General features: G+C 45.8%; 1 protein-coding gene across 5 annotated transcripts in view; it reads left to right on the forward strand.

Moving 5' to 3' along the window:
* Positions 1 to 13600, forward strand: part of SPAG17 (sperm associated antigen 17) — a 720739-nt gene that overhangs the window by 612883 nt on the left and 94256 nt on the right. For all 5 annotated transcript variants that reach the window (XM_069203004.1, XM_069203006.1, XM_069203008.1 and 2 more), the window contains one exon: positions 6077 to 6194. In XM_069203004.1, coding sequence (XP_069059105.1) covers positions 6077 to 6194 — 118 coding nt within the window. The remainder of the gene's footprint in view (positions 1 to 6076; positions 6195 to 13600) is intronic.

The following is a 13600-nucleotide window of genomic DNA, read 5'->3' on the forward strand; positions in this document are numbered from 1 at the left end:
CTAAAAGTCTTCAAATGTTCAAGGAAAACTTTTTGGACAACAGACTATGAGCCTCATTACGACCCTGGCTGCTGGCGGTAGGCTGGCGGTGTTCCGCCAGCTATTATGACCGTGGCGCAGTAGCAAGGCCATACCGTCGGCCCCTATACTATACCGCCAGGCTTTCGCCTGATGGTCATAATCCCCAGGGCAGCGGTGCAAGCACCGCTGCCCTGGGGATTGAGTCCCTGAACGCCAGCCTGGACATGGCGGTAAACACCGCCATGGAAAGGCTGGCGGTAAGGGGGACTTGGGGTGCCCCTGGGGGCCCCTGCATTGCCCATGCACTTGGCATGGGCAGTGCAGGGCCCCCAGGCATAGCCCCGTCGCGCATTTCACTGCCCAAATTTCGGGCAGTGAAATGCTTGATGGGTGCAACTGCACCCGCTGCCCATCAGCATTACCGCCGGCTCTATTATGAGCCGGCAGCAATGTTGATGTGACTTTTCCGCTGGGCCAGCGGACGGTAACACTCTTACTGTCTGCTGGCCCAGCGGAAAAGTCGAAATAGGAGCCAGAAATGCCACCAGCATTATTCTGGCGCCCGCTGCCTCGGCGGGGTTGTAATGTGGGCCTGTGATTTCAAATAAGGAGTAAATCTTTCTCCACTTCCAGTAGGGTTCTCAGCCAAAAGGCAGGTCACTGCTGGTTTTCTCTTCGGCAGGTGCACCTATTTCTGATCTTCCTGTCTTCCATACTTTAATGAGTTAGGATGTAGTTCATCAGTAATATCCTCCTCCGTCTGAATCTGGACTATTGCACCTGAACACCAGAAACAGGCTAGAAACCCGGCCCAACTCTTCTACATGCAGATGAGATGTTCTAGATCATCTTCTAGAACACGGTCCACTAGTTGGTTTGCTATAGCCTGGCACCAGGACCCTAATCAGTGTGCCAACCCGAGACAGAAAACCAGTTGGACTGCAACCACCCCACAACCCACTAAGCCATATTTAAGTGAGATGAGTGTCAGGTAATGATCAATCCTATGAGAAACTACAGCGATTGTGAGCAGAGCACACCTAAGAATGCTAGGATTCAATGAAAACATTTCAAATACGTATTTTTAAAATTAACCTATGCCGGTGCACACAATATGGATTGTTACTGCAATAAAGATAAAAAAGAATAGGTCCAACATTTACTGAAAGTGTAAACAAGAGGAGAGGAAAAAGCAAACCTGGCTGTTGTTTACCTTATAGCAATCCGACCATCATTGGTTTATTCACTAAGCCAATCTTACCCCTAAAAGACAAACCTGATTGGAGTTCCAGAGAGGAGTCACTCCGACACACCTGTTTGACTAATAAGGCTTCATGTTCAGGATCATAGCAGAGGCTGCGGTTCTTGTCTTGTGCTCTCAGCTGGGCTGATAAACGCAGCAAGTGAAGGCTCAATGCCTGGATTTTAATCTTCAGCCAAAGAAGGTGAGGCAATGCTGCATGGCCTGTCGCATACATTGTCACTTGGCACAAGTTGACTTCTAAATCATTAATGCATAAGCTAAATGTGGAGAACTTAGAACAGAAAAAAAACTTAATCATACCTCAGAGATAAGATACGAGGCAAAGCAGTAGTCACTACTGTTGAGTTCTTCACCAGGATCATAAGAATCCCTATAACAGGTTATCCTCTTTCGTCTCAGATGAGTCGAGGTGCCTGGCTTGAGAGTGCTGCAGCAGTTCTTCTTGTGATCAGTGAACGTCTGTAAGTGCTGCCAGTGCTGGAATAGAGGAGAAGCTGGCAGGACTTGATTCTGGCGGCCATTACTGAGCTGGGACCTGGGACTTGGCCGATCACAGCCAGTTGCCCCACTTGAGCTCAGGTGCAGCGTGCAGACACTGGGATTAAGCAATAAGCAAGGTGGGAGTTTGTTTTTGAAAAACATTTCCTTCTGCGTGGGGGTCAATATTTAATTTTTCTGTTTGCCACCACAAGAGGATGAAACAAAAAATGATGTTGCTGTTCAGTGGAATACTGCAAAGAATGATAATGATCAAGTTTATAAAACAAAGAATGATGATGAGGTTCAGTGGTATACTGCAAAGAATGATGATGATGTACGGTGGTATTCTGCAAAGAATGATGTAAAGTGGTATACTGCAAAGAATGATGATGTTGATGTTCAAGAGTATGAAACAAAGAATGATGATGATGTTCAGTGGTATACTGCAAAGAATGATGATAATGTTCAGTGATATACTGCAAACAATGATGATGTTCAGTGGTATACTGCAAAGAATGATTATGTTGATGTTCAAGAGTATGAAACAAAGAATGATGATGATGTTCAGTGGTATACTGCAAAGAATGATGATAATGTTCAGTGGTATACTGCAAAGAATGATGATAATGTTCAGTGATATACTGCAAAGAATGATGATGTTCAGTGGTATACTGCAAAGAATGATTATGTGGATGTTCAATAGAATGAAACAAAGAATGATGATGATGTTCAGTGGTATACTGCAAAGAATGATGATGATGTACAGTGCAATTCTACAAAGAATGATGTTCAGTGGTATGCTGCAAAGAATGATAATGTACAGTAGCATACTGCAAAGAATGATGATGTTCAACGGTATACTGCAGAGAAAGATGATGTTCAGTGGTATACTGCAAAGATTAATGATGGTCTCCATTGGTATACTGCAAAGAATGATGATGTGGATGTTCAAGAGAATGAAACTAAGAATGATGATGGTTTCCAGTGGTATACTGCAAAGAATGATGATGATGTTCAGTGATATACTGCAAAGAACGATGATGTTCGGTGGTATACTGCAGAGAAAGATGGTGTCCAGTGTTATACTGCAAAGAATGATGATGATGTTCAGTAGTATACTGCAAAGAATGATAATGTGGATGTTCAAGAGAATAAAACAAAGAATGATGATGGTTTCCAGTGGTATACTGCAAAGAATGATGTTCAGTGGTATACTGCAAAGAATGATGATAATGTACAGTGGTATACTGCAAAGAATGATTATGTCCAGTGGTATACTGTAAACAATGATAATGTTCACTGGTATACTGCAAAGAATGATGATCAGTGGTATATTGGAAAGAATGATGATGTGGATGTTCAAGAGAATGAAACAAAGAATGATGATGATGTTCAGTGGTATACTGCAAAGAATGATGATGATGTTCAGTGGTATACTGCAAATAATTATGATGATGTTCTGTGGTGTACTGTAAAGAATGATGGGGGGGGTGTTCAAGAGAATGAAACAAAGAATAATGATTGTGTTTAATGGTATACTGCAAAGAATGATGATGATGTACATTGGTATTCTGCAAAGAATGATAATGTTCAGTGGTGTGCTGCAAAGAATGATCATGATGTACAGTGGTATACTGCAAAGAATAGTGATGTGGATGTTCAAGAGTATGAAACAAAGAATGATGATGGTGTTCAGTGGTGTACTGCAAAGAATGACGGTGTAGATGTTCAGAAGTATAAAACAAGCAGCGATGATGGTGTTCAGTGGTATACTACGAAGAATGATGAGGTTGATGGTCAAGTGTATAAACAAAGAATGATGATGATGTACAGTGGTATACTGCAAAGAATGATCATGACTTACAGTGGTATGCTGCAAAGAATGATCATGACTTACAGTGGTATACTGCAAAGAATAATGATGTACAGTGGCATAATACAAAGAATGAGGATGTTCAGTGGTATACTACAAAGAATGATGATGTAGAATTATATACTGCAAAGAATGATGATGATGATGTTCAAGAGTATAAAACAAAGAATGATGATGATGTACAGTGGTATACTGCAAAGAATGGTGATGCTGATGTTCATCCGTGTTGGAAAATGGCTTTCTCTGAAGGGTCACCCTAAACCTTTTGCCTTCCTCCTCCTCTTTTTCTGACCTTACTTTTGTTGGCTTTAGGACTCCGGATACTTTACCACTTTTAACCAGTGCTAAAGTGCTTGTGGTCCCTAAAACATGGTAACAGTGGCTTATACCCAATTGGCATATTTAATTTACCTGAAAGTCCCTGGTAAAGTGCACTATATGTGCCCAGGGCCTGTAAATTAAATGCTACTAGTGGTCCTGCAGCCCTGATTGTGCCACCAACATAACTACCCCCTTAACCATTTCACAGGCCTACCGCTGCAAGGCCTGTGTGTGCAGTTTCACTGCCATTTCGACTTGGTATTTAAAATTACTTGCCAAGCCTTAAACTCCCCTTTTAATACATATGTCACCCCTAAGGTAGGGGCCTATGTAACCCATAGGGCAGGGTGCCAGGTACGCAAAAGGGAGGACATGATAATTTGTTCATGTTCTGGTAGTAAAAATTCCCAAAGTCGTTTTTCACTACTGTGAGGCCTGCTCCTCTCATAGGCCGGCATTGGAAATTCCCTTATATACTTTTAAGTGGTAAATTCTGATCTGAGAGGAGTAACCTTGTCATGTTTGGTATGGTTGGAATGGTAGTGGGAAATCCTACTCATCGGTGAAGTTGGATTTAATATTACTATTTTAGAAATGCAAATATGCATTTCTCTGCCCTTACTGCCCTCTGTGCCTTACAGTCTGTCTCAGATCCATGTCTGGTCTGTGCTGGTTGACAGCTCCCCTTGTGCATTCCACCCAGACACCCATAAACACAGGACACTCAGTCACATCTGCATACTGATGGGTCTTTCTGGCAGGAAGGGTTGAGGGGCTCTCACTCTTACACTTCAAAGGCTAGTGGCCTGACCTCACACAAAGGACTGATCACCCCCAAAAGATCTCCTGGCAGACATGGCTGGGTTAAAAGGGGAACTTGTGCCCTTCAAAACCACTCTTTGAAGTTAACGCCACTTCAAAGGCACATTTGAGTATTTATATACTGGGTCTGTGACCCCACCAAATAAGACATTTCTGGACCTACAACTCGACTCTGTCAGAGAGACTGCCATGCTGCCCAAACGACATATGTGGACTGCTTTTCTGGAAGGTCTGCTCTACTGCTTGTTGCCCTGCTGCTTGCTGGGCCCTGACTCTGCTGGAAGGATTCTGCTTGCCCCCACAAGTGCTCTCCAAGGGCTTGGAGTGAGTTTGCCTCCTGTTCTGAAGTCTCAGGGCCATCAAAGACTTCTCCAAAGAAAGAAAATCCAGCGTGTTGGAAAATCGACGCAATGCCTGCATAAATCGATGCAGAGCCTGCCTCATGGCTGAAAAATTGGCGCATAACCCACCAGATCGACTCAGCACCTGCTCCATCCTACCAGCACATTTTGGATTGTCCATGCATCATTCTCGGGCATCAAAATCCCCTGCAACACACTGAGGAACCAAGGCTGCACTCCCAGAAATTGACGCATCACCTTTCCGCGTGGAAATAAACAATGCATTGCCTTTCACAGGCCGGAAAAACCGACGCATCACTTTGTTTTCCGATGTATCACCTCCTCTTTGGCCCCTCTATGTTGTTGCATCTCAGGTACAGTTTGTTAAAAGGATACAACCACTGATTCTTGTGGATTAAGGCTCATTTAAACCTTTAAAAAGTGAGATTGTTACTTGTGCAAATTGGTGTTATTCAGATAAATATTATCTATTTTCCTAAACTGGTGTTGAGTACTTTTTGTGGTGTTTCACTGTGTTACTGTATGAGTTATTGCACAAATACTTTACACAATGCGTTCCTGCTCTGTGCCAAGCTACCAGATGGTGAGCACAGGATAATTTAAATTGTGTTGTGACTTACCCTGACTTGGATTGTGGTCCTCGCTTGGACAAGGGTGTATACCTCTGCCAACTAGAGACCGAGTTTCTAACGATCGGTATAAAAATTAAGCGTGATTTTGCCAATGTTTAAGAGTAAAAAGAATGATATGTTGAAGGGTACAAAAGATGATGGTGCTGACGTTCAATGGTACAATGAATGATAGTGCTGACGTTCATTGATTGATAGAATGATGGTGCTGACGTTCAATGGTACAATGAATGATGCTGCTGACGTTCAGCGGTACATGATGGTGCCCAGTGTCGTGACAGTTTTATTTTTGTTCCACTCTCAGGGGCCAGACCTGGAAGACCTTTCAAGGCAGCTTCCTCCATTCCAGAAGAGTGAGGAGGTGGAAACAGATTCAGAAGCCAGTGAGCAGCTCCCTTACAGTGCTCCAGAGTCAGACACATGTAAGTGTGTAAACATCAGCCTTCACCTGGGTTATTCATATACATCTGTGTTAGATGTGAGAAAAACATGTGTTTTTATAATTCATTAGCAATGTACAAATATGTCATTTTGTAAGCATGTCTGTCCGTAATGTTTAAATTTTTACAATGTCCTTTGTGTAGGTAGATGCAATGTCTCAAAGTACATGTCCTTTTCAATTATTATTGTTTTATCATTTTTTAAATGTTTTTGCAATGTGACTTGTATATGTGTGTTCAGTGTTTTCAATGATGTGATCATTTCTCCCTCTGAATCTGTTTGTGTTTATTTGGTGTACATGTTTGTGGCGGTGTTACCGTCTGTATCCATTCCCCTCCAGTGCCTGTTTGAGCTGTGGTACTTTTGGAGTAGATGTGGTCTACCTTTAGTGAATTCCAGTGGAATTACCCTTTAATATACGTGCTTTTGTATTTTCCTTCCTTTGCCCCTCTGCTTGGATTTGTGCCCATCCTTAATTTTCCCTTTCCGCGCCCACATTGTATTACATTTCCTGCCAATCCCCCTAGCCAATCCCACGCTTATACCTAAAATGTAAACGTGTGTGAATATAGTTCTGTGCACTCGCCATGGATGGCAGGACAGGACTAGGCATAGATCGATGCCCACGCCTACATGAGCTGAATTAATGTATACGTGAAGTTGTACTGCAAGACAACTACTTCACGTACTCACTCGTGCTATTTGCGGATTGGACCATGTTTGTTTTTAGGGATAAAGCCCCTCATCTCATCAAAATGTTTTACGATACAAACTGCTGTTTGGTACCTTTGGGGTACATGTTTTGCGTGTTCTCTCAATTCATACATCGGGAATCTTTTGATCAGAGACGCTAATCTGTGGACCAGTTAGAACAGAAACTGGTCTACCTTTACTATGTTTGTTAGAAAACAAACTAAACATCATATACCCCCGGAGAACTAGTTAAGACTTGTGCAAGCCTGTCCATTGGCACTCGTCATCCATTTCTTCATCATCATAATTAGTAATAGTGCTATTAATAGTGTTAATATGATGGGTATTTGTTAGGAATATACTACATTAAAGTTTTCTCTAAGTTGATCCCTGTGGTGAGCTCTTAGATGAGGGGAGTCCTCCATTTTTGAGGCACTTTGTCCAGATTCTCAGCCACAAGTGCAGTGTCTTCTTTCGCCCAGGGCCACTTAAAGTATCACTGTAGACTTCATGAAGTAGTACCTTTTTCTGGTGGATACTGTATCTAACTGCATATTCCTTCACTTAGAATATCCTCAAGGAGCCAGACTGGATGTGGGAAGCGTTTCTCCCGGACATTGCTGTTTGGTGCTGTGGGGCACCACAGTGGCTCTGTACTGCCCAAGAAGTGATGGAACACCACATATCAGTGCCACTGCTGTGCACTGGTGTCCGATTCTTGTTTTCCCTTTCCGTGCCCTCATTTGCAGAGTGTAAAAAAATAGTACCCGTATGCTGAATGCTTCACCCAGAACATTTTGAGATCCTAAATACAGGCCAATCCACAGAACGGGTGGAATGGCAACAACAAATCTGTGGTTAAATTGAGAAGTCACCAGTAGAAGCATCACCGGAGTTAAAATACTTGTTCTAATGGATATTTCCTCACCTTAGAACACATACCAAAGCAGCATCTCCTCACCAGGTGTGGGGTCTGTGGAGTGGACTTGGCTATCAGGGAGTACTGCTTTGTCAATGTGTGCACTGATGCCCAAGCCACAGCCAGGCAGATGTCTAGGAGAATCACTCCTTAAGCCAACACAGTGGTAGCAGTCTTCGCCCTAGTAGAATGCACACCCAGACATTGCGGGGATCTTCTTCTCGGCCAGTGTGCATCAGAATCTTGATCACAGGACTATCCATCTCAAGAGGGTCATCTTGTGCAGGGTCCCCCCTTTCTTCACCCTATAGAATCCTATTAACATTTGATAGTCTGCACTACTCCTCTGTACTATCAATGTGGAAGCTCACATTGCTGTTTTGGCTCCAGCCAGTGGAGCCCCCCTCTTCTTTCAAGGGGTGAGGGAGCAAAGAATGCTGACAGCCTAATGGATTGTACAGCGTGGAAGGGAGTTATGACTTTTGACAAGAATGTCTCCTCAGTGCTGAGCACAAACTTCTCCAGTAAAAGGTGGTGTAGGGCGGATGCACCTGAAGGTCACGAGCTGATGTAATTGCAACGAGGAGATGGTCTTAAAAGTCAGAAGGCGCAGCGAGGAGGCCTGCAGTGGCTGGAAGGCCGTAACCATGAGAAATGTCAAAACCAAATGACGGTCCCACTATTTGTAGGAAGCTGGCTCTACGTGATGTATCAATACCTGGATATACCATGTAAAGAGTCCCGGGGTTCCCTCATGAGTGGACAGGAGCTGGCTATGCAATCCCAAAATGCTCTGTTGGGGGTAGTGTGGTCGAGCAGCCTTAGGCTTAACACAGAAAATCTACAAATGCACACAGTAGTCAATAAATGAGACACACGACTCAAGAAAGAGATCCACACCAATTTATAAAAATTGCAAGTATCTTCATATATGTTTAGATATCAGTAAAAGAATGTTCAGGTAAGTACGTTTTAAAATATAAATTCTTTTCACTTTAAATCGTGGGCACAGTGCAACATCTGAGTTCTGCAATGTTGTCCTATGGGAGGAAGAACAAGTTCTGCAAACAGGTATAGTAGAACGACTTACAAGACCTATCTTCAGGAGTTAAGGTGACTGGTGGGCAAGGTTCAATGCAGCACCAGCAGTACACCACCAGCAGCACAGTGGCGGCCGGGTGCAGGGTGCAAAACGGAGTTGGGAGCCCAATGTCCTTCTATGGGGATCGGACTGTGCGGAAAAAGGCTGCAGGCTCTGGCTTGGAAGCCAATCGGGCTGAACCAACTTCAGGGCTCAGACCTCACAATGGTACTGGTGTGCACCTTTGGTCCTCTTCTCTGCAGCCCAGGGGCGACGGGTGCGGAGGTGCCCTCAGGTGTGCTTTTCTTACCGAAGCGGACGCAATAGAGGAGGCCTGGTTGTAGAGGCTGCAGGGATCGTCGAGGACTCCAGGAGGGGTGATGGACTCAAACTCTGGAGGACTGGGGAGCCTTGTTGACACCGGTGGCCCATTTCAACTCAGGCCGGAGGTTACGGGTGCAGTGGTGGCTTAGGGTGTCAGGTTTTGGCAGTTCCGGAGGCCTCGGAGTTCTTTCTTTGGAGTTTGTAGTAAAACAGGTCCGCTGTTCACGGGAGGTCGTGAGTCTTTATCGATTGCAGGCAGTCCTCCCAGGTTTCTGGAATCGACAGCTGCAGGATGAGTCGACTTTGGCGCAGTTTTCGATGAGAGATGCAGACAGGCCAGCGCGGTTGGTACCCGGTCAGTTGCTTCTTCTCTCCTCCCTGCTTTTACTGCTCTTCAGTGTCCTTGATCTCCTTACATCATCAGAATCAGCTTCTCTGGTGCCAGGGGCTGCCCTAAATACTGAATTTAGGCGTGTTAGGGGAGTGTAGGGTAGAAGTCAAAGGGCTACTGACCCTTAGGGTCACTACATCCCCTATAAGACCACTTCCTTTGGGAAGTGGCATAACCCTGTCCCAGAATTCCTAGGTATGCCATCACAAAGATGGTTACCTCTGAAAAATCGTGTTCACCTTGGATTAGCCCACCTTAGGGGTAGTACTGTCCTGAGGGTGGCACGCCTGCCAGACTAGCTAATATTGCTAACCTGTCCGCGTGCCAACGGGGGTTCTGGACAAGGGGGTCGGCTTCCTCTCCTGTGGGGGAGAAGCCATATTCACTTTTCAAAGGCAGCAGCCCTTTGAGGCTTGCCGCCTTAGGAAGGCTAATCAGCAAGTCATCCTGTAGGAGGGGGTGTTACACCCTCTTCCCAAACAGACTTTTGCTCTGAGCCCCCTGAGAGCAGAGGGTTCCCACCCTAGAACGTCAGAACAGTGTCGTTGGTGGTGGGCTGGCTGAAACCCGTCAGCAAGCACACCAGAAGCTGGTAGGTTTTCATCGGGCACCTCTAAGGTGCATTCTAGGTGCACGTATTGGTAAATCCATCACTGAAATCAGTGTGGGTTTATCAATATGAAATGTTTGATACCAAACATCTCCATTTTCAATGAAGCCATCATGTAGCCGGGGAACTCTTAGTGACCAGTGTCCAGCACATATATCTAAAATGACTTCACTGCACACTAACTATGTCTAAGAATTGACAAAGACATGCAGGGGCATATCTGCTCTTGCAGGTATGCCCACAGATGTAATATAATGCACCCTGTCATAGGGTGTAAGGACTGCTGTGGGTGTGACTTACAAATATTACCTGCAGTGTTTAAGGGACATGGCAAACAGGCTCTGTGACATGTCACATTTTCACTTTTCAGGAGCATCTTGTCACGCAGCCTGCAATGGCAGTCTTCATTAGTTTGGTGCTGGGTCCCTTAGTGCGGCACAATTTGAGCTGCAGCTCTTAGGGCCCCTCTTCAGTATCCATGCTCGAGGTACCTGGGGTACCAATTACTAGGGACTTAGAGAGGTGCTAAAGGGCCTGGGAACTTCGGGATCAAGTGACCTGATGTCTTGTTTTGGGGGAGGAACACTGGCACTGGAGACCTGGTTAGAAGGAACCCTGTACACTTCAGTCAAGGTTGCATAAAAAAACATGCAAAAAAATGTATGGGGGGACTGCAAACAGAGCCCAGTTTCCTAAATGGTGGCATTACAAACAGTGTAGGAGGGAATATGTTTGTCAAAGCTCTAATAACTCTCATCAACAGATACGTTAAACAGGGACTGTTGGTCCGGTAAAGGTAGAAAGGCCAAAAGAGCCAACAAATACCCTTTAACAACTGAAGGGCCTTGCTGGGCCAAAGATAAAACAAAGAGAAAGAAGTCTGACAGCTTCGCGTGTAAGGGATCAGTACTGGCAACGGCACACAGGGTCCGGCATAGATGGATTTCGTGGTACAGCGCCTGGCAGGAAGGATGACATCTACCTCTTCAGGCATCAGATCAAAGGCAGTCAGTTGCCACTGCTCACTCCCCACTCCTGAAGGTGTAGGTTGCACGGATTCAAGAGGAGAACCCTGTATTGTTGCTGTGACAGACGATCCTCACAAGGTGGAAACTGGATTGAACGGCAGATGCTCATGTCCAAACAATAAGTTCTGGGGCCACCAGGAAGACCTGCCCTGTTGCTTTTGATCTTTTTCTGGACTCAGAGCAAGAGAGGCAGGGGTGGTAACGCACACAGGCATCCTGGATTCTGTTCCAGCCAGTACATATCTCCTCAAGAGAGTCTTGCAGAAACTCCAATGTGAAAAATCTTTAACACTGCAGATTCTCAGTGATGGTGCAAAAACCTAGCCAGGCTTCTTCCTACTGCTGGAAGATGCCCTGCACCATCTGGGGTTGCAGATGTGACTTGTGATCTGCCAGATGCCTCCTACTCAGCTCGTCTGCTGTAGGAGGCTGGCCTGGCTTATAATGGGCACCTTATGGTATTTACACCTTGTGCCAGGTCCAGTTAACCCTTATTAGTAGACTAGAGGTGTTTCTAGCAGCTTAGGCTGATAGAAGGTAGCTATGGCAAAGCTTAGGCTGAACTAGGAGACATGTAAAGCTCCTACTATACCACTGGTGTCATATGCACAATATCATAAGAAAACACAATACACAGAGTTACTAAAAATAAAGGTAATTTATTTTAGTGACAATATGCCAAAAGTATCTCAGAACATACCCTCACTTAGGAGGTAAGTAATATACACAAATTATATGTACACAAACCAAAAACAGGTAAGTAACAGTTAGAAAAGTAGTGCAAACAATGTAGAATCACAATAGAATGTAATAGGTAGAAATAGGCCATGGGGCAACACAAACCATATACTCCAAAAGTGGAATGTGAACCACGAATGGACCCCAGGCCTATGGTAGGTTGTAGAGGGTCGCTGGGACTGTTAGAAAACACTAAGGGTGTCCAAGATACCCAAACCCAAGACCCTGAAAAGTAGGAGTAAAGTTACCCAACTACCCCAGAAAGACAGTATAGTCGAGATAGGTGATTCTGTAAGGACATCAACTGGTACCAAAGCACTGAAGACGGATTCCTGGACCTGAGGACCTGTAAAGGAAGGGGACCAAGTCCAAGAATCGCGATAGTGTCCAGGGTGGGCAGGAGCCCACTAAACCCCGGATGAAGGTGCAAAAGGGCTGCCTCCGGGTTGAAGAAGCCGAAGATTCTGCAACAACAGAAGGTGCCAGCAACTTCTCCTTTTGTCAGAAGATGTCCCACGGCGTGCTGGAGGATGCAGAGTTGTTTCCACGCAGAAAGACTGCAAACAAGCCTTGCTAGCTGCAAGAGTCGCAGTTGAGTCTGACTTCGGAGTCCTTCTCAGCGAGTTGGGCAATGCAGGACGGAGTGCTTGGGACCTGGGCTAGGCTGTGCACAAAGGAAGTCTTGGAAAAGTGCACAGAGGCCCGAGCAGTGAGGAGGCAAGGACTTACCTCCACCAAATTTAGATAGAAGGGCCACTGGACTGTGGGAGACACTTGGACCCAGCTCCTGTGTTCCAGGGACCACGCTCGTCAGGATGAGAGGGGACCCAGAGGACCGGTGATGCAGACGTTTGGTGCCTGCGTTGGCAGGGGGAAGATTTTGTTGACCCCCTGGAGATTTCTTCTTGGCTTCCAGTGCAGGGTGAAGGCAGACTACCCCCAGAGCATGCACCACCAGAAAACAGTCGAGAAAGCCGGCAGGATGAGGCGCTACAATGTTGCTGGTAGTCGTCTTGCTATTTTGTTGCGGTTTTGCAGGCGTCCTGGAGCAGTCAGCGGTCAATCCTTGGCAGAAGTCGAAGAGGGAAGTGCAGAGGAACTCTGATGAGCTCTTGCATTCGTTATCTGAGGAATAGCCCAGAGGAGAGACCCTAAATAGCCCACAGATGAGGATTGGCTACTGAGAAAGGTAAGCACCTATCAGGAGGGGTCTCTGACATCACCTGCTGGCACTGGCCACTCAGAGTTGTCCATTGTGCCCTCACACCTCTGAATCCAAGATGGCAGAGGTCTGGGACACACTGGAGGAGCTCTGGGCACCTCCCCTGGGAGGTGCTGGTCAGGGGGATGGTCACTCCCCTTTCCTTTGTCCAGTTTCACGCCCGAGCAGGGCTGGGGAATCCCTGAACCGGTGTAGACTGGCTTATGCTTTGATGGGCACCATCTGTGCCCGTCAAAGCATTTCCAGAGGCTGGGGGAGGCTACTCCTCCTCAGCCCTTCACACCTATTTCCAAAGGGAGAGGGTGTAACACCCTCTCTAAGAGGAAATGCTTTGTTCTGCCCAGGCCCCAGGGGAGCAGAAACCTTTCTAAGGGGTTGGCA

This window comes from Pleurodeles waltl, chromosome 8, assembly GCF_031143425.1.
Source record: "Pleurodeles waltl isolate 20211129_DDA chromosome 8, aPleWal1.hap1.20221129, whole genome shotgun sequence".
NCBI classification, from domain to species: domain Eukaryota; kingdom Metazoa; phylum Chordata; class Amphibia; order Caudata; family Salamandridae; genus Pleurodeles; species Pleurodeles waltl.